Source organism: Grus americana, chromosome 4 (genome assembly GCF_028858705.1).
Source record: "Grus americana isolate bGruAme1 chromosome 4, bGruAme1.mat, whole genome shotgun sequence".
Classification (NCBI taxonomy): domain Eukaryota; kingdom Metazoa; phylum Chordata; class Aves; order Gruiformes; family Gruidae; genus Grus; species Grus americana.
The window spans coordinates 3,416,984-3,436,998 of NC_072855.1; the positions used below are offsets into that span (position 1 = coordinate 3,416,984).

At 48.2% G+C, this 20,015-nt stretch overlaps 1 protein-coding gene across 8 annotated transcripts; it reads left to right on the forward strand.

Moving 5' to 3' along the window:
* The first annotated feature begins 510 nt into the window (after window positions 1-510).
* Window positions 511-18,366, forward strand: PANK2 (pantothenate kinase 2). 8 transcript variants are annotated; one of them, XM_054823579.1, is made up of 9 exons: window positions 3,973-5,978; window positions 6,766-7,160; window positions 7,257-7,421; window positions 10,049-10,258; window positions 11,439-11,692; window positions 12,694-12,870; window positions 13,110-13,233; window positions 15,136-15,261; window positions 15,704-18,366. In XM_054823579.1, the coding sequence occupies exons 5-9, from the start codon at window positions 11,439-11,441 to the stop codon at window positions 15,752-15,754; spliced, it is 732 nt and encodes a 243-aa protein (XP_054679554.1). In that variant the 5' UTR covers window positions 3,973-5,978; window positions 6,766-7,160; window positions 7,257-7,421; window positions 10,049-10,258; the 3' UTR covers window positions 15,755-18,366. The 8 variants fall into 8 exon arrangements, with proteins under 8 accessions (XP_054679548.1, XP_054679550.1, XP_054679549.1 ...); XM_054823578.1 differs by having other exon boundaries at window positions 6,766-6,823; window positions 6,912-7,421; XM_054823576.1 differs by having other exon boundaries at window positions 6,766-7,421.
* The last annotated feature ends 1,649 nt before the right edge of the window (window positions 18,367-20,015 follow it).

A 20,015-nucleotide genomic window follows, 5' to 3' on the forward strand; every position in this document is an offset into this window, starting at 1 on the left:
GGCCGCAGGGGCTCCTCGCAGTGAGGTGATGAGGGAGGTGTCGCTATTTGCATATGCAAATCGTATGCAAAGCAGCCCCCCTCCCTGCGCGGCATCAGCCTAACCGGGCCTACTGCGGTCGTCCCTTCGGCCCCCCTTCTGCGTTGCCATAGTTACCCGTCCTGTCAATCAGGCTGCCTTCTCCCGCCCCGAATGGGCATCCCCCTCACATCATTGGACAGCTGTCGTGTCATTCTCTTTCCAAAGGAAAACTATAGGCCAACGCTGCCGCATATCGGCCTGCCCCCGCGGGCGCTTTAATCCCCGCCCCATACCGAGCTCGCGCATTCGATTGGATAGCCGCGCTTGTCACTTATCAGCGGCCGACAGCGGGGGGAGGGCCTGGCGCCCCGCTGTCGTCCAATCCCTGTCTCCTATTGGCGAAGCCGCCTGTCGCTCTGTGCGGCGGAGGGCGCGGATTGGGGGGTCACCCTCACAGCCTATCCCGCCCCCTCGGGGCCGGGGGCGCGCGCGCCGCGCGGGGGGCCGTTAGCGCAGGCGCGCTGGAGGCGGTGGCTGCGGCGGTGGCGGCTGTGGGGAACACGGCGCGGCGGGGCGGGCGGCCCATGGGGCCGGGCCGCGCCGCGGATGGAGCCGCTACGCAATGGCGGCGGCGCGGAGGAGAAGCCGCGGCGGCGCGGGGGAGCGGACGCCGGACCCCCGCGGCGGAGGAGCAGCGGCGCGGCGAGCATTGACAGCGCGGCGGGGCCTCAGCCCCGCGAACGGGGCGGCTCCGTCAGCCGCCAGCGGCGGGACTCGGTCCGCAAGAACCGCCCGCGTGAGTGTGGGGCGGCGGGGGGGGGGGAAGAGGGGGGGCGGTGGGGGCTGCCGCGGGGGCGGGGCCGTAGGAGGAGTTTAAAGGCTGGCAGCGGGGCGGGGGTGGGGCTTATGGTAATGAGCTGGAATGGGTGGAGCTAGAGTGGGTGGGGTCGGGAGGGGGGCGGGGGCGGGGTGAGGGGGGCGGGGGCGGGGTGGGTGGGGCTGGGGGCTCCCCAGTGGGTGATGCTGGGGGGGAGCAGTGGCGTGAGGTGCTGGGGCAGCATGGTGGGGACACGGACGCTGGCCTGGCAGGTTGGGACAAGCTGAGCTGCAGGAGCTCTGGGAGGCTGAGGGTGAGATGGTGCCTGGCCTGGTGGGACAGGGCACAGAGGTTGGGGCTGTGGTGGGTGCTGAGGTGCCCGAGTGGGGCCTTTGGACCAGAGGGGAGAGGGAAGGTCACTGGTAAGGACACGGGGTGGGGAAAGGGAGATGGAAGGACAGATGGAGGGGCCAGGGTCTGCAGCCAGAGCCAGGGGGTGAAGGCTGTGTGGCTGGACTGGTGACTGGTGGAAGAAAAGCAACGGAGAGCAAAGAGAATGGTGTAAATGTGGGGAGGGGAGAACCCTGCAGGTTTGGCAGGGATGGGACACAGACCAAACCAGGCTGTGTAAAGAAGAAACAGTTCCCTGAACCACATTTTTAAATGCCGTATTGGAAATGGTCCGTGGAGTAAGCAGGTGCAAAATGGATGGCAGCCTTCATTTTGGCAGCAGCAGGAGCTGCTGTTCAGGTGGTGGTGGCTGGTGACTTACTTCAGCCATGTTTGAAGTGGAACTGAGTGATTATTCCTTTACTTGTGCTAGAGTCCTTCCTCTTGGGAGGAAGTTGCCATACGCTGAAAATAAAATAGCATCAGCATAGTTCCCTGTTACCTGTGCAGCTGTTAAAAGGACGTCAGCAAATGAGTCCAAGCTGAAAACAGGAATCAAAATTGTCCTGCATCTCGTAGCAAGGCTGTTGGCTGGCAGCGGTGAGGTGTTATTGTTACCGTGTTAATGTAAAGTTTTAAATAGTGTTCTTTTTCTTTTTTTTTTTGGTTGCTGGAAAAAAAGGAAGCTTCCCTTTTGCCCTTAGTGTGAAAAATAGGAATTATATTTCAAAAGACTTCTAGAGATACTTGCTGAACTGGATGCTGCTTGCGTTACTGATTTCAGGTGAGCGCAGCCCAGCGATGCTCATGTAACGTCAGCGTGGCTGTGCTAACCTGCGTTCCCTTTGCCTCTCCTTTCATTTCCAGATCGTGCTGCGTGACAGGAGTGATCCTGCACCAGGAAATGATTGTAAAGTTAATGTTGAATAACGGGTTTTCTGCTTACCCAAAAGTTAATAGAATGAAAGAGAAAGTTAGTAGCGGGGTGTAATGGCATGAGCAGTGTGAGCATCCTTGCGATTCAGATGCAGCAAACCCAACTTTGTACGTGAAAGTCCACTTCTGTGGCTGTTGTTCGAAGGAAATCACAGCAAAACCTACCAGTGGGAGCTGTGGGTTGTTAATTGGAGGCATGCTAGTTAATGGGTTGCAGTCAGCTGTAGGGCAATGAAGGAGATCTCTGGTAGGAAAACTAGGGTGGACTTAGATGGAGCTGTACATTAGGTGATTATACTTTTCTGCCTTGCTCGAGGGCAGTTTCTGTGTCTTCTATGGAAAATTTAGATTAAAGCTGGGCGTTGAGGTGCTGCTTTGCTGCGGTGAAGTTCAGTGCAGGGACTGGCGTGGGATACTTTTAGAAAAACAGGGGTTCTGGCAGCTTCCAAGACAGGATTTGGGATTACAACATAGCCTGTCTTTCCTGAAGGATTTTTGTGGTAACCGGAAGAGAAATGTGCTTGGGCGAGTACTCCCTTAATAGGGACAACGTCTGATGTCAAAGTAAATTACACTTTGAAGTTAAAATGCTCAATCCCACCTTACAGAAGGTTACAAGCAAGCCTAAATGAAAGCAAACCGCTTAATGGGCGTCTGATCAAAAATGTCCTACTTTAGTTCCCACTTGTCTGCTGCTGGTATGTGGCAAACGAGCTTGGTGACCTTGAGGCTTGTCTTGCTGCCTGTGCTGGCAGATGCCCTGGCAGATGAGCTCCGCTTCCCCAGGAATGAAAGGATTTCAGCGGGCTGCGGTTCAAACTCATGATCTTTCTTCCTCCCTCATCGTCTGTCCGTACCAGTAATGTGCAGCGAGGACTGTTTCACTGCAGAGATCAGGGAAGGTCTGAGACTGAGAGAAATTAGATTGGATATATCTGAAATAACCTGACCTGCGACAGTACAACCGACGTCCAAGCTGCGTGCCTTCGTGTATCTCGGGTTATTAATGCTCCTCAGTGTGCTTCATAGGAACTAAAGAGCTTGGTCGCAGATGCCATGATTTTCAGTATGCCACATGTAAAAGGAGGAGAAGTCAAGGACGCTGTTGCTCTTGGAAAGGAGTGAGGAGTGTCCCTGAAAATGGTGTGAAGCAGAGATTTGTTGAAGCTCCTTGCTGCTTGGAGTATTATGTCGGTGGGGTGTGAAGGGGAGCTCAGCAGGATTATTTTTACAGGCAGAAATGATAATCTAGAAAAAGCTTTATCAGCTCCAGAGACAATACAGCAGAATTTCTTTCTGGTAACGAATTATTGGTACTAATAGTGAAGTCTACACTGACAAACTGGACTGGAAATACCGCAGATGAATAAAGAGGATTGTCACATTTACATTTAACGTAACTGTGGGATACCAAATAGCTTGCTGTGGGTAGGGTTAAGTGCCAGGCATAAACCCAATGATGACCAAATCTTAATAAGCAGGGGAGTATTTTTTGTAATGGATCTTTCTTATGATAAAAGAAATAGGTCAGCGATTCAGTTCATCAGCCTCCCCCCTTTTCCCTTTCCCTCACTCCCTCTTAGCTCTCCTGTGCTGCTGCACCACTCTTCTCCTTCCCCAAAACCTGGTTTCCTTCACAGAGATGAGGTTAGGTTATTTCCCTGGGTAACAAAGTATGCTTCTCCTTTTTGTAGCCTGGGTGGGGGGGGAAGCTTGTTTTGATGCTTTTGATGGTTTACTGTTTGACAAAAGGGGAGGGGAAGTAAGCCGCATAAAGTGTATTTGTATTGCAAGGTGAATTCCAAAAGAAAGCCTATACCTAAAACATCACGAAGGACAAACAAAAAGCATGTCCTCATCCGTTCTGTAGTCCTTTCAACTGACACTTTTCTTTTTTTTAAAGTTTTATTATCTTCTATCAGAATCATGCAAAGACATAATGTGCACTGTGCTTTAAATTCTCAATATAGACACTATCCCAAGTAGAGGTACACATAAAAGACTGTTTTGGCAGCTCCTTTGCAGTACCAAATGTAAGCTTTGATTTTTTAAATACCTTTTTATGTTTTGGAATTGTGTATGAAATATGAATTCCTAGCAGAGCCTATTTTTAGAGTTGGGAGGATATGTAGACTTAGTGTCACTTTATATTAAATGCCGATTAATATTTTTTTTTCCCAGTTGTAAAATTTCCATTGTGGTATAACACTATTAATATATAACATTGAATATTTTAGAGTAAGCGTGGAGATGCTGTCATATGCTCAGCTAAATTGTCAGTCTTCATTGCTCTGCAGGCTAATCTTTTTAGCTTCTGGTATAATTGGCTCATAACTTAAGGATCAGTCTGGAATACAACTTGAGCTGCTTATCGTATGAAGAAAATCCACCATGGAGATCTTTAATTATATCGCCTCTTTCATCTTGACGCTTCTGCAGCTTTCAAAACAAGTCTGTGGAGGTTTTTTTTTTTATTAATGTAGTGTCCAGTTTTATCAAGTAATTTACATAACAAATAAAGGCATTCTATTTTTCTTGCCCCAAAGAGCTTACACTCTAGCTCTCAAAGGGATTTGAAGGGAGGGTGGCAGCTCTTGCTGTGGGAACACATAGTATCATCCTTAAGCTTTTCTGTGTGCAAGGTTATGTAGTGCTTGCTGTATGCTCTTAACTTTGTTTGCCGACTGGTCTTTTGTTTGTTGTTGCATATCTGTAGGTCTGCCAGTTAGAAGAAAGTTTATTTTTAAGACAAAGAGCTGTATGTATGTTGTGTGTATGGAAATGTATGTATAGAGCTGCTTTTTAAAAGCCTCTGCCCTAAGGGAAAACAATACTTTGTCAGGCCAAAAGATGAAGAATTTTTTTCTTGGAGAAAAAAATTGGCATTAAAGATGCTTTATAACTGCTGCTGCAGTTTGTTGCGTTAGGGAGGCAAATGAAAATAAGGCTTGTCGTTACGTGCCTGATCTGCTGAGTGGTGCCACAATCGTGCCAGTTCCTTAAGTCACCTCCTTTGTACCCCTGCTACGTTTCACACTGAATACCGTTGGATCTATTTTTTCTCTTACGCAGTGTTTGAGAGTGGGGCTAGTGGCTGTCATCGTGCTAACAAAGTAATATAGAGAGTTTCTTTAAGGAAAAGACTGTAGGAGGTTTTGAACGGAGAGCAATTCTGGCTTTGAGAAGAGGATTTCCTGCCTTTCTTGTACATGTCCAAACACTCTGTGAGAGCCTAAACGCTTCCCAGAAGGTGCTGGGCAGGAGGAGAGTCCAGAAGTTTGCACTGCGATGCTCTTCCCGTGCTCTGCCTACGAGTTTCTCATCCTCCCCGTCGTTGGGGAAAGAGAGACGTGCCAGGCTCTTTCCCAGCACCGAGGGCTCCAAGTAGCAGCAGGAAGGTGGTGAAGAGAGGCAGCGTTTGCGTTTTCTGCCTTGGCCATTAAAGCTGGCACCTTCTTGTGATGATTATTTCAGCAGAACTCTGACTGAGACAGATCAGCCTCCGGGCTGCCCAAGGGCTCCTGGATGCCACCAGTTCTCACGCTGCTCTAGATCTGCCGTCTTCTGCAGCACCTCTCTTGGAAAAAATGCTGTGGAGGCTTACAAGGGAGAGATCATCAGATAGCTTTCAACTGCATTGTAGATGTTGGGGAAAAATAAGCGTTTTAAGAGAAATCTCAGTAGCAGATGGTGATGGCGTTCATCCAAGAGAGCTTCCTCCTTCCTCCCTTTGAAGGCATGGATTTTTCTAGTTCCCGGATATGGAAGAGCTGTTGCTGCCCTGCATGTTCACGTTGGCTGACTTCCTGTCAATGTAAGGAAAAAAAAACCTGGTTGTACATGTCGTTGAAATAATTTCCTCCTCTCGTTTGTGTGCCACACCTCTTTCCTGCAAAAATGGGTCTATAGGGGGAGTTTTGTCCATGCTCCAGATGATTTGAGTGCTCTGTGCAGGTTTTACTGCATAGAAAATCCTTTACGGTATGGTAAAGCAGTACTTAATTTTGAGCTAGCATGCTTCTTCCTTGGATTCTTAACCTGTTGCTGAGATGTATATAACAAGAGATCCATAATTAAGAATCATTTGGTTTCAGTTAATTACCTTAATAGGCTATCTTTTAGAATTTATCCCTGGTGACTTCCTGAAGGTATAGCCGAGCTGTTGGCAGATGGAGAACACCAGCTGCTGCAGGCAGAGGCTTTCTGCAGCTGGTGCTGTGCAGATGTGTGAAGCCAGCTCTGGTCTGAGCCTCTGTCCCTGCACAGGGGGTTGGATGCCCTTTTTGGGGCCAGCTGGGGTTTACTAGGACCAGTGCTGAGTGAAGACTAATAAGTCCTGAGCCCAACCTGACTGCGGTTTACACCCAGCTCTGCAGGCAGTGTTCCTGTTTCCCCGTTAACTGTGTCTTCTGGTGTGCCGGAGAGTGGATAACTGGCGTGGTTTAATCCCACGCTTGATGTTCTGCTAGTTCAGTGGCAGCTGTAACAACACCTGAATAAAAAGTCAATTTATAGATATTAAAAATTTGAAGGTTTTGAGGGTACTGAGAATGAGCTCGGATGAAGTTTCTAAGGAGCTGCTGTCTTTTTTTTGTGACTAGGAAAGCTTCCTAAACTGGTGGACCGAATTGATGATTCTCATGCCCTCAAATCTGGAAGGTTTGTTGCCCTGAACACAGGAGTTTGGTATGTGAACTTCACAGCCAGCCTTAAAATGAACTAGTGTTATTCTACTGAATAAACACAGGTACTACCAGCTGAGTGTTGGCACCGAAGTGCAAGCCCGTTAGCTTGTGACGAAGCAGCCCGTATGGCGGTTTCAGTGATGTGGCTTCAGCGGGGCACCGTGCCTTAATGTTTGGATGTTTTTCTGCTGCACCCCAATGAAGACATCTCCAAGATCCCACCCTGTGCTCTCTCCCTGTTTCTCCCCTTGCGTTGCCTGGCAAAGTGAGGTTGGGGAGAGGACTGAGGACTGCTGTCTCTAAATACGAAGGTGGGGATGCTTTAAAAAAAAAAAAAAACCAAAATGTGTAGGCTTCATAATGCAGAAGAAAGATTGCATGTCCTGACAGGAACAAATATATTCCAGAAATCAAAAGGAAGTTTCCCGGCACCAGTACTGGAGCTTTCTGGAACCGATCCCTTCGTCAGAGCAGAGATGACAAAGCAGCCAAGTGCTTTTAAGAGTGGGAAATTTGTGAGAAGGGAGTCCAGGATGTCAGCGACCACGACAGACAGGAGAAGACTTGGCTGAGTAACGTGGGGAAAGCTCTTCCTGTTCACCTCGCATAGAGCTTACTACTTTTCCAACAGAGTTTATGCAGTATTGAAAAGCACAGTGCATGTGAGGAGACTGGTTTTAGTGATTCTGTACGTGAACTGGGTATTTAAATAGAGCGGTGTTGACAGTTACAGTCACTGGAGGGACAGGAGCCGCAGCAGCAGCTCTGGTTTGGCTGCCAATGCGCTGTTTTTACCTCTGTGACTCTGATGGCATTTTTATTGTTTCTTCTCTCAATAGCAGGGCACGATCCTTGTTCAAAGCATCTTTCTGCGGTAGTTGGTTGATAGATCTAGGACTGGTTCAAAGAAAGACAAAACACTTTGCGGGGGGTGTCCTATTCTGCTGTTGATATGGGGACTGCTGACTTAGGATGTATATGCCATGTTGGAGGTAGCTTTAATATGGCATGAGGAGGCCTGTGTACAGGTTTTTAGGTTTGAGATGTTGGGACGAGCGGGTGAGTTTGCTGCCCTGATGCCCACCACACAGCAGTAGGGTATCCATCTCCCTGTTGGAGTGATCGTGGTCTCTGTCGCTTCCATTTGCCAGCTCAGCTGCTGTTGCCACACTCCTCCACGACAAGGCCCTTTCTTTTGGGGGTACAGAAATCCTGGCGTTTGGCCTTCCTGCCTTTCCCTGCGCTTAACTCTGGGGTCTTGGGCTCCTCCTGGTCTGGTGTCCCCAGGAATATGGTTCTCCTGACGTTACGTGATGAGGCCCAGGCAGCCAGCCTTCCTCCCTTGAGAAGTAACTTAACTGTTTAATTTAGCCATAGTAAGGTTTCCAAGACGGAGTTTTGAAGTAAAATACACATGCTAAACTTTTCTCCTAGTAAAGCACTTGGTAGACTTTCCATCCTGAAATGCTAACAGAGTTTGCAATTCTGATTTCTGGAGTACAGAATGAGAAATTGCCATGAAAAAAGTCCTTGAATTGCTCCTGCTTTCTCTCTCCGTTGGACTGTGATTCAAACTTCTCTCTCTCTTTCATTCATGAACAGTTATTTTTATGTCTGTTTTTGTTCGAAGTAAATGCATTAGAAATAGAGGATGATTGAGATTGGATCTGCCCTCTAAAATAGAGCTTGCGCTTTCTTTCAAGATTTCTTTTGGTGATGGTTGGGGGTGGCCTCGATGTAAATATATAAAAATAACTCAGCAGTTTATAAATAACATGGGTAACTGATGGCTCTAGCAGCTCCTGGGGGACTGTGATGCTCTAAAAGCGCCTGTTTTATCTCCGCTCTGTACAGCAACCAGGTTAACCCGCCGAAGAGAGAGAGCATCATCTTCAAACATGTGCTTGCCTGTCTTGTGGCTTTTCAAAGATCCTTTTCTTTGGGAGTGAGTTTCCCTCCTGCCCTGAAGTTGTTTTCTTTGCTGTTCAGCTTTCTTAAGTGCTGCCTCTGGGTATTTGGGTATTGCTCTCTGACTGCTCAGTGCTCTTGCAGCTTGAGTCTCCTGCACTGCTGGGATGGGGGGACAAGGAACGTGCTCTTGCTTGGGCAGTTCTGCGTTCTGGGGATGGCTGCCGCTTCCTCGAGTTTAACCGGAGGGATATCCGCTTTCAGATGGTGGTAGGAACTGCTTCATGTCGCATGCTTATCTATCTGTCTGCAGATAAGCAAACGTATTTTGCAGAAATAACAGTAGCATGTTATCATGCCTGTCTCTGACATGTAAGAATTTTTTCTAAAACCCGAGCTCCTTTTTTCCAGAGGAACATTAGTAACACCTATGCTGCATTCAGGTTTATTTTCTAAACATTCCTTTTCTCCTTTTAGAAAAAACCATAAGGGTTTAATCCTGCTGCCATCAGCTGTAACATGTGGCTACATTTTTCTCTTTGCTGTGGAGCCTGTGTATCTCATTAGCTCTAGCCTATCCTTTAGCTCATTAATAATAATATTAATCTGTTCCAGTTCTCAGCTCTAATCGCAGATTCCATCTGATCAGGGTTTTCTCTTGATCTTTTCCAAGAAGCTCATTATCTAATACAGCTGTAAACGTTGCTGGGCTGATGCTAATGCATATTTTGTACCATGGGGGAATTTGACTAATAAAATAATCCAATTAGACATTTGGTTTTGTCTCCCTGGGGCATCTTAGATTACTTGTCTACCTCAGTTTTGTGTTGTAATTAGTTAACGTTTGTACATCCCTTTGATGTCAAAGCACTGGTATTATCCTTGGCTCTGGCTCAGAACTTTATAAAAAAATAGCTGGGGATGAAAATTGCAGCAGCGTCTGGCGGGTGTACAGATACCGTCAGAGCTGCGCTGTGAGTATCTGCGGTGCTGTGTGGTGGTGATGTAAGTATTCTGAGTATTGCATATCAAATGTTGGGTGCTCCTGAACGCGAGGGATCTCGAAACAGGAGTTTAAGTCCACGTCCAGAGGAGTCTCAGCCACACTTGTCAAAGGCAGACCGGACTGCTAACGTTTTTTTCCATGTTAGACATGAACAAATAAACCAGGCCTGCATTTGGGAGTCCCTAGAGCATCGCGTGAATTATTTCATTTTATAAGTATTTGTGTGTGGTATGACAGTATCATACCCTGTTTCTTTATCTTTTTTTCTTTCTCTCCTCTCTTTAGTCTTCCCTTGGTTTGGCTTGGATATTGGAGGGACCTTGGTCAAACTTGTTTATTTTGAACCAAAGGACATCACTGCTGAAGAGGAAGAGGAGGAAGTGGAAAATCTCAAAAGCATCCGCAAATACCTGACATCAAATGTAGCCTATGGATCTACAGGCATTCGGGATGTGCACCTTGAACTAAAGGACCTTACCCTGTGTGGACGTAAAGGCAATCTGCACTTTATACGCTTTCCTACTCATGACATGCCTGCTTTTATTCAAATGGGAAGCGAAAAACACTTCTCGAGCCTCCATACTACCTTATGTGCCACAGGAGGTGGAGCGTACAAATTTGAGCAGGACTTTCGCACAGTATGCATTTTTGGCTTCTATACGATTAGGATCTGGTAGTGACAATTTTTTTTTAAAGCTTAAAACTAGAAAATTTTCTCTGCAGACTCTAAAACTTCTCTAAATCTTAGCTTTGGAAGAGTGTACCCTAACTGTAATTAAACTTGGTTCAGGAAAGAGCATGTGGAGTCAAGTTCACATCTCCAAATTAGGATACTTTCTTTCCTGAAAGCACGTGTAACATTCCTGTAACGCTAAAATTACTCGCTAACTTCCATGGCGTGTGCTCTTACAAGACTTTCTCTGTGTTATTAATCTCTGATTATGCTGATCTCAGTCTTGTGCGTTTTTTTTTTCTCATTGCTGTCTTTCACGTGCTTAGTATTTGTTTTATTGTTCCTTTACTCGTGTGGTTCTGTTTCTAATGGAGTGACCTGATTAAGGCTCAAATTTAGTGGTGAGTTAACTGAAAGGAGGTTAGTAACTGGAGCTTGACATCATCATGTGGCTTTGTTATAAGTTTGATTCTTGTTCATAGGTGAAAAACGTGTGCGATAAATACCTCATTTAACCAGGGCTTGAAAAAATGCACCAAATAAAGAGGGGTTTTGTGCAGTTGAGGCAGTGACATGAGGGGAAAACAATTTCATAACTTCCTCTGTTGTCTGCGTGGTTTTTTGGTTGGGGTTTTTTGGCCCAGCAGTGAAGTCCCTTCTCATTTTTCTTTGTTTTTCGTGCTGATGCCTCAGAGTCAGGGCCTAAATCAGGCCCTTGGAAGTTGATGAGATGCTCTTGGTATCCATCTGTGGATCCAGTTGTTGTTTCCCCCCTCTGCCACACCTGCATGCTTTAGGGCCGGGGTAGCTGGCAGTCCACGTACGTGGAGAAAGACGGAGCCCTCCTGCGATCTGTGCTTCTCTCAGCCACCGCAGGCAGTAATGGAGATAGCTGAATTTAGCTGGCAGTGAATGCGATTTTCTAGCCTTGAGCATAAACACTTGAGATCCTGAGCTACTTCTTGAATATTCTTCTTTTTTTTTTCCCCCCCCCCCCGCCAGATGGGTGACCTCCAGCTTTGTAAGCTAGATGAACTCGATTGCCTTATTAAAGGAGTTTTGTACATCGATTCAGTTGGATTCAATGGACATTCAGAATGTTACTATTTTGAAAACCCGACGGATGCTGAGAGATGTCAGAAGCTCCCATTCAACTTGGAGAATCCATATCCTCTCCTTTTGGTGAACATTGGCTCAGGGGTCAGCATTTTGGCTGTGTATTCAAAAGAAAACTATAAACGGGTAACAGGCACCAGGTGAGTGCTGGGAGGGGGTAATTTGAATTATTTTAGAGCCTGGAATGCATTTCTGCGTTGTCAATGACATTTTCAGGGACAACCTGCAATAAAGGTGGCGAGTTGAATGACCGAGCTCCTGCTTTTACTGCAGTCCCTTATCTCTACCAACAAAGATCCCTCCTGGAAGAGGGAATCTGAATTTCATGGTTTGGTCTCTTTCCTGCAGCCAGTCTCTTCAGAAGCTGGTTTGGTTTTGGTTTTTTTTCAGTTGCCCTGCTGCAGGAATTGTTTTATTTGCCATCAGAAAGATCCCAGACGTTGAGATTAACGCATATATAATGATTTAATTCCCAACTGTTGGCTTTCCGGTAGAGATTTGCATCTTGACTTGTGAAAGTTACCTTATTTTGGCAGAAGGGATGCTGGCACAGCAGAAATTCTCCAGACAGCTGCTGGACCACTGCAGCTACGCCTCTCGAAGATGTGGTTCTTGTTGCCCAGCAAAGCCAAAGAGCTCTGTGGCTTTAAGCTTTCCTGAATTTCCTGAAAGTTAGCAATAATAATAATAATAAAACCCAACACCCCCAGTACAGATTATTGGCATGAGTGCACAGTAAAGTGAACAGGACCTAGTTTTTTCCCCTAAGTTTTGAATAGCTGCACCCTAATACTCCATTTACCCCTCTAATATTTATTTTACAATTGACTTCTCTAAGTGCTGGGAAGAAGGCAGAGATTGTAAAAATAAGAACATTAATTTCTTGTTTAGAAACATGCCCTCTGCAGAAGGCTGCGAGGGACTGGGATTCCTTGGGCTGTAAGTTACTTGAAAATAACAGATAAACCGCTGCTCTTCCAAGATTGCTCTCGCTGAAAAGAGAAGCCGCTGAAGGAATGGGGCAACCGGAGCTAACTCGGATGCGTAGCTGAGTAATCCGAGCGTGCAGCGGAACGAGCCATTATCTTTCTCCGTCTCTTCAGAAGCGAGGCGGGTGACTTGATTTTGCTTTGTGTTGCAGCCTTGGCGGGGGAACCTTTTTTGGGCTCTGCTGCCTTCTTACCGGTTGCTCCACCTTTGAAGAGGCCCTGGAGATGGCGTCCCGCGGAGACAGTACCAAAGTAGACAAACTAGTGCGGGACATTTACGGAGGAGACTACGAGCGATTCGGATTGCCAGGCTGGGCTGTAGCATCCAGGTAATGACTGATTTTTTATTTTCACTGGGGATGCTGCAAGGATGAAAAATTGGATTTATGTGTCTTAGGAGAGCAACTGTTCCTTCTGCTGTTGTATTCTAGCAGATCTAAATTACTGATTGCAGTGCTTTTTAAAGTTAGAAATAAATACTTCAAGATGAATCACTTTGGTTAAATTAGAAGTTCCCATTTTCTCCTGGAATGCAAATGGACCTTTAACCCAAAACCTGTCTTTACAGCTTTGGAAACATGATGAGCAAGGAGAAGCGGGAATCTGTCAGCAAAGAGGACCTCGCGAAGGCGACTTTAATAACCATCACTAACAACATTGGCTCCATAGCACGGATGTGCGCGCTTAATGAGGTATTAAGGGGAAATCTGTTTCGTCGCTTCCTGTCCGAAGCGTCACCTGTGTGCTGCTGTCACGCAGCATCTCTCTCCCTGCGTAGGCTCGTGTCGATGCGCGTTCATACTCTTCTTTTTGGACGTTCAGTACCTCATAATCTGCTTGTTCGGGATTCTTCAGTAAATTTTGTCCTTGCTTGTCTGTGTAGTTTGAGCCGGATGGTTGTGCTGTGAACTGAAGGGCTCGCAATGAATTAGGGGTGGGCTGTTGGCCTCGTTAGGTCCTCTGCTTGGTCCGGAGTAAAACAGCTTCTCCCTGGTTCGAGGAAGGGTCGGTGTGCAATAAACCACAGCTCTCGGGAACCCTGGGAGAGAAGGGAAGGGGGGCACAGAGCTGGATACCTTTCCTGTGTTGTTTTCATGAGCTGCTCTCGTTTTCTTGGCCAGGCCCCACCGCTTCCACGGCCGTTCCTGAATCTTTGTGCTTTCAGCTTCTTTACAGTGCTGCCTTGTTGCATTCATGTCAAGCAGCATTGTACAGGGCTATGAGAGAACAGAGACGTGCTCTCCGCTCCGTTCTGAGCCTGATCCTGTGGGATGAGCTAACGGGGATGAAACATCCTCCTGACTCCTGTTTCTCTTGGCAGATAATTCCTGTTCACCTTCGTTTACCGCTGAAACTAGGCGAGATGTGTTAGAAACAGCCTTGCCCGCATTGCATCTGCTGAGTCCTTGCTCTAGAGTACACGGCTGAATGCAAAGGGCGTGCTGGATCGTTAGGGGAAAGTGTTAGCGAGTGTGAGGACGGAAGGAAAAATCCGTAGGATGTGAGGGAAGGAGCAGGTAGGACTTCATCCCGATTCCTCGGTAAGAGGAGGAACTGGATATTATTTTCTTGTTGGAGGACAAGAAAGTTTTGGAGTTCATCACTTGGCTGAGGAGAACTATTTTGGGATTAAAAAGTTTGGCTGGAAGTCTGATTTAAATCCAAAATATCACTACTTGGTTGGTCTTTTCCCTTCTTTCAGAATTGTGTTGGTTCTAGGTTTGTAAATCTTTTTTTTGTTTTTTTTTTTTTTTTCTTTTTCCAGATGATCTAGTAGAGAGCCATTCAGCTTTTTAAATGCTGAGTCAGAGGGTGGAGCTGGGGGGAGACAGAGGAGATGGCACTTGATGATCAGTGTTCTAGCCAGTATAAAGATCTTGTAGCAAAAAATCGATCATTCTATCCAAATTGCTACGCTGGAAAGGCTGTAGTTACACCTCTGGGTAGTGTGGGAGGAGCCTGTCTTAACCTGACCTGGCTGGTACAGCTTTCTAGCAGAATTGTGGATGTTTACAATGTTCTGCAGACCCTGCTTGACACTTTCAGCAGTCACTTAGTTCTTTTATTCTATTTTTTTTTTTTGTCTTTCGGCATTGTCTCTGGCCGTTCCCTGCACAGTTCCCGACCATCTCAGTGTACTTTCTGATCTCGCTGTGCTCTTTCGACCCGTCTCTTGCTGCTGCCAGACCCCAAGGCGACTCGGTGTCGTCTCTTGCTTGTAGATCGGCTCTTTTGGGTCCGGTTTTAAAATTCTAAATTCAGAAAGCTGCGAACACATTCAAACTCTTCTCTCTGCAGCTCCCATCCCTGCTCACCGAGGCAGTTACACTCCTTTGCTCCCAGGAGCAGCTGTTGGGGGTGAAGCAGTTTCTCTGGGTCTCGTTGCTTTGGTGTCAACTGGTGATTTCCCTCCGCTTTCAGCTGGTTGGGTTTTTTTTTTTTTCATCAAATCTCACCGGAAAATATAATTGAAAAGCTGCATACGGCATTTTTAAAAGGCACTATAAGTGTCACTTTTTTCTTGCTCGGGTTTTCATTGTTGCAAGCAGAAATTTAGCCTTAATGTTACTTTTTTTTTTCCTTAATACTTGCAGAACATTAATCGAGTGGTGTTCGTCGGCAACTTCCTTCGGATCAATACAATCTCGATGAGGCTTCTGGCATACGCGTTGGACTACTGGTCGAAGGGACAGTTAAAAGCACTTTTCTTGGAACATGAGGTGAAACGACTTTTTAATTTAATTTTGTCTTGCGTCAGAACTCAAATCCTTCGCGAAACAGGCGTGTGGGGTCTGTAGCTGTTGGTGATACACACGGTGCAGCCGGTTCCCAATGCTTTATTACAGCTGCAGTCACTGCAGTGTCCAGCGTAGGGTCACAAATCTTACGCGTATCAATCCAGTAGCTTGGTAGTAGCTTACTACCAATTTCATCTTGCTTGTGAACTTACTTTTAAGACTATTGACAGTATACATAATTCTGGACAGTTCTGCTTTCCAATGCAGCGATTACAATTAGAATCTATTTTGTAGTGTACCTACTTATAGTTATTTCTTTCCACCATCTTAGAAAAGTTGCTAAAATTACATCATACGTGTGATGTTCTTGTCTGTCGTGTGCCTTTACTTGAATTTTTGATAGATATTCCTGTCTGCTCTTCAGGGTTATTTCGGTGCAGTCGGTGCTCTTCTGGAACTCCTGGACTCGGCTTGACTCTGTGCAGATCCTCTCCACTGCACCGATGAAGTCACAAAGCCAACGTTTCGCTTCAAAGCATCCACTCGCTGACCGTTAAGCTAATTGTACATGACCTAATGGGAAGAGGAAAGGACTGTTGTGTTTCTCTCTGTAAACAGTTGAAACCCATCTTCCGTCACCACACAGGTTTGTTCAGAAGGAGTATAGATACAAACACGCTGACCGAAGGTGGTGGTCGTGTCCCCAACATCTGTCAGGCATGTAGTCGCTGACATCAAATAGCCCTTTTTATGTCGTCTTTACGTGTGTTTCATGGCGGTGATGTAATAGAGCACTTGCGCTCTAGTCCTTCTGTAAGATTCCTTTCAGTGCTGAATGTCTGACGTCTGCCCAGCTCGAGTTTGTGGAGTTCAGCTGCAGCGGTTTATGTTCCACGAGTGAAAGGTGTCATGTTCGGGTTAGGCTGTCAGTTGTCTGCGAAGGGGAAAGAACATCGGCCCCGGCACGCAAACCAGTTTCTTATCTATCTGGCCAGCTGATTCACGGGTGCAGCACAAACCCTGTGCCTCGGGCACCCAGAGCTGCCCGGACCGATGCTGACTGCAGCCTGTGACGGTACCCGTGGCGCTGGGGGTGTCTGTCAGGCTCTGACCGCGAGGTCTGCTAAAAGCAAATTTGAAGGTGAAATAGCGTTGGGGTTTTTTGTTTGGATGTTTTTTTTTCCCTGTGTTGTAAAACTTGGCTGCGTATAACTATACCAAAGAGAGTCCTTTTTCTTTCATACACTTGAGATCTTCTCTGTAACGTTGCGGTTTATGTTTATTAATCGCTAAACTGGTTGTTTCCAGGGGAAACCTCTCCTTCCTGTACGCATGCTGTACTCTGCTGTCTTCTCTCTGCGCACGCCTACAGCCCACAAACCGCGTTGCTGTGGTGTGGCACCCCTAAAGACACTGTGCTCTCGGGGTGCGGGTGTAGTGATGGCTTAGTGCATGCTGAGTAAATGATCTCAGAAAACACGAGCTGATAAGGGTGGGCAGCGGCTCAAAAACGAGCAGCAGCATGCCTTTGGTTTGGTATTGGACCGTCCTTCCTCTGCTTGGTGTGGAAGCAAGACCTCCTTCCTTTCTTGCTTCGCAGAAATTCCTCCCAGACTCGGACCTTGCGTGAGCAGATGAAGATCTTTAGGGAGAGGGGTGTTGGTGCCAGCACCCGACTGCTCACCGGTCAGGGAGGGTGACAGAGCGAGCTGCTTTGCTGAAAAGCCCCCTGCACCTTCCCTTGATGATGTAAGCTGACCAGAGATATGACCCCAGAGTGTTCTCTGCAGTACGGTGCTCTGGCTTTCCAGCCAAGCAGCTCAGCTTCACGTAGGAGCCGTCCTTCTGTGTGCGGAGACAGCCCGTGCCCGTTGGGTCACAGGAGCAGCACAGCAAACACCGATGGTACCTGCCCCTCCTTTGGGCCTGGAAGGGGAGGAAACTGTGACTTCAGAAGACGTCCTCTTTGCTAGATTAGATCTGTGGGGTGATTTTCTGAAAGCCTGTCCTGTCAGCGTAAAGCAAGGCTTTTTCTAAGCTTCAGTTAACTGTGGGCCTGGAGCTTCCCGATCGCATTCAGTAATTTAATGACAACAAAATGGGGTGGAAAAGAGAGCAGCGTTCACAGGAAAGGCAATCTTTACTGCGTGCTGGCTGCAGAAGAAAATTTTTGTGCTTTTCCTGTGGTATAGTGCAGGGTTCAGTTGTATCCCGCTCTGCATTCAGTGTAACGTGGTACTTTTATAGGTAATAAGGGCTGTGAGCAGGGTTACATGGAATCACAGCCTGGTTTGGGTGGGAAGGGACCTCACAGCCCACCCAGTCCCACCCCCTGCCATGGGCAGGGACACCCTCCACTAGCCCAGGTTGCCCAAAGCCCCATCCAACCTGGCCTTGAACACTGCCAGGGAGCCAGGGGCAGCCACAGCTTCTCTTCTCCATTTCTTGTGAAACGGCACACGAGATACCCCGGGTAGGTGTAGTAAAACCAACTCCAGTTCTGAATTGCTGCTGTAGGTTTTCTACACTTAATGCTTTCTGTATGAAATATAAAATATAACACACAGCATCTACCTGGCTTCCACTCTAGGGCCCTCCCCCTTACAGCCACACCTCAGGCCCTGGTTTGACTCGTGGAAAAGACACGGAAACGCAAGTTCCTTGTGCCCAGGGTGTGCTGAGCTGCTTGGTGTGATCCTTCAGTGCTGGAGGGGGGCAGGGTGTCAGGTTTAATGAGTGCCGGGGGTTTTACACACCCACGTGGGTGCAGGGAGGGTGTCGAAGCCGCCTCAGAATCCTTGTGCCACATGGAAGAGCGGCTCTGTGTTTTCCAGTGGTGGTGGCCTGTGGGAGCTGAAGGCTGAGAGAAGGAAGAAGCCACCGTGAAAGGGTTTGGAAAGCTCCGCAGCCGTCCTGCAGCCTGCCGCCCCCCTTCCCCTGGAATTCCTTTTTCTGTGGATTTCAAGTAGATCCTGTGTGGGCTGATGTCCAACACCGCAGTCCCTGATGTATTGTGTGTGGTTTTTGTAAATTGTTATTTCTTTTCTTGTTGTAATAAAATATTACAGTTATTTTTATATACTCAAATATATACTTGTTTGCTTTTTGTCTTGTTCTTCCTCACTGGAGAGCAAAGGGAGGAACGGAACGCTGATCTGAACATCCCGGTGCAATGGCTGTAAATGCCTCCTTCACCTTGCCGTTGATGTTAGAAGCTCATTAAAAAAAAACTGTCAGCAATCCTTAATTACCTTTCACTCCCTGCCTGTGTTTTGGTCTCTGGAAATTGCATCGCAAAGCACGTTAATGGAGGGGGGAAGAAAACAAATCGGTATTTATCTGTTGCTTGCAGTGAGGGTCCCTTCTCGCTGCTCAGTTGCTGCCGCAGCAGCAGCCCCTCTGCTGCCTTGCCCCACGCGTGGGAATGCCCACCCAGCGAGCTCCCCGGGGCTGTGGGGGCTGTCGGCAGGTGGGGAGGGCAGCGGGAGGGCGGCTCCTCGCCTTCCCTTCTGCAGGAGGTGGAGCAGAAGAACGGCTCCAGGTGGGACCTGCGCCCAGCCCCGCTCCGGGGGTGCAGCCAGCACTAGAGGGCAGCAGCCTCCGCGCTGGGCGGGGACAGGGGACAGGGGACCGGGCAAGGTGGGAGCCCTGGCACCTGGGATGGTCCCAGCTGAGCAAACGGGGCCGGGACGAGAGCTCTGCGAGGAGGAGAAGGGGATTTTCCTCCCCTCTGGTGAAGCGCGGAGGGCAGCGGGAGGAGGAAGCCCGCAGCGCCGAGGCTGGGAGCCGAACTCCAAACCCGGTGGCCGGTTGGCGTTGGAGCCCCGGGTTTGGAGGAGAAAACCTCTCCCCGAGTGGGGCAGTCCCCACGCCGCGCCCGGGACGTGCCCAATCCCCCCAGGGCAGCGAGGGGGCCATTTCATTTCCCCGAGCCGGCTCCGCTCCGGGCCTGGGGGTGCTGCTGCTGCCGCAGGGAGACACGGACCAGGGGGACCCCCCCCCCCGCCCCAAACCAGCCCCGTTCCAGGGTCTGGCGGGTCCCAGCCCCACCGGGGACACCCCGGGGTGACAGAGGGCTGAGCCACGAGGAACGCTCCTTTTTTCCATGGCCGGGGGTCTCCCAGGTGCAAACTGCGCCCCGCAAACACACCCCCGCTTCCAAAAACCTGCTTTTATTTACAGTTCAAGTCAAATCACATGCAAACTGTTTTTGTGGGTTTTTTTTTTTCTTTCCTCGTTTTTCCTTAAGAATAGTGTGATTAGCAAAAAAGACGCATTATTAGAATTTTAAAATAGCAATTAAATATACAAAAATATAGCTTACAAAAAAAAACCCCCAAAACAAAAACCAAAACCAAAAAACCCCCCAGCAAATGTTTTAAAAAATATTCTGCTGCAGAATTTGTAGTGTACAAACACGTCTATGAGGCTCCACGCTCCATAAACAGTCTGGGGAGTTGCACAGTATTTACAGGGGGGGACACGACACCCAGAGCCTTCCCAGCCCAGCCTGGGGGGCAGGGGGGGCCAGGAAAGCTGCTGCCATGTAATACTGAGACCCCCTCCGCCCCCCCCCCCCCCCCAAAAAAAACCCAAGGGACTGAGTTGCAAAGACAGAGGGGGACACCGGGGTATTTGCTACGGTGCCCGAATTCTCCCCGCGAGGTGGTCGGAGAGGTGAGGGGGAGTGGCACAGCCCCCCCCCCCCCCCCCCCCAGCCAGCAGCTTTTGCACTC

What these genes read in the sequence shown, in the direction of transcription:
- PANK2 (XM_054823573.1), top strand. Translation starts at nt 628, where the DNA reads ATGGAGCCGCTACGCAATGGCGGCGGCGCGGAGGAGAAGCCGCGGCGG. An exon ending in AAACGGGTAACAGGCACCAG is followed by an intron (nt 11,693 to 12,693) that starts GTGAGTGCTGGG and finishes TTTGTGTTGCAG; the next exon opens with CCTTGGCGGGGGAACCTTTT. An exon ending in CACTTTTCTTGGAACATGAG is followed by an intron (nt 15,262 to 15,703) that starts GTGAAACGACTT and finishes TCTGCTCTTCAG; the next exon opens with GGTTATTTCGGTGCAGTCGG.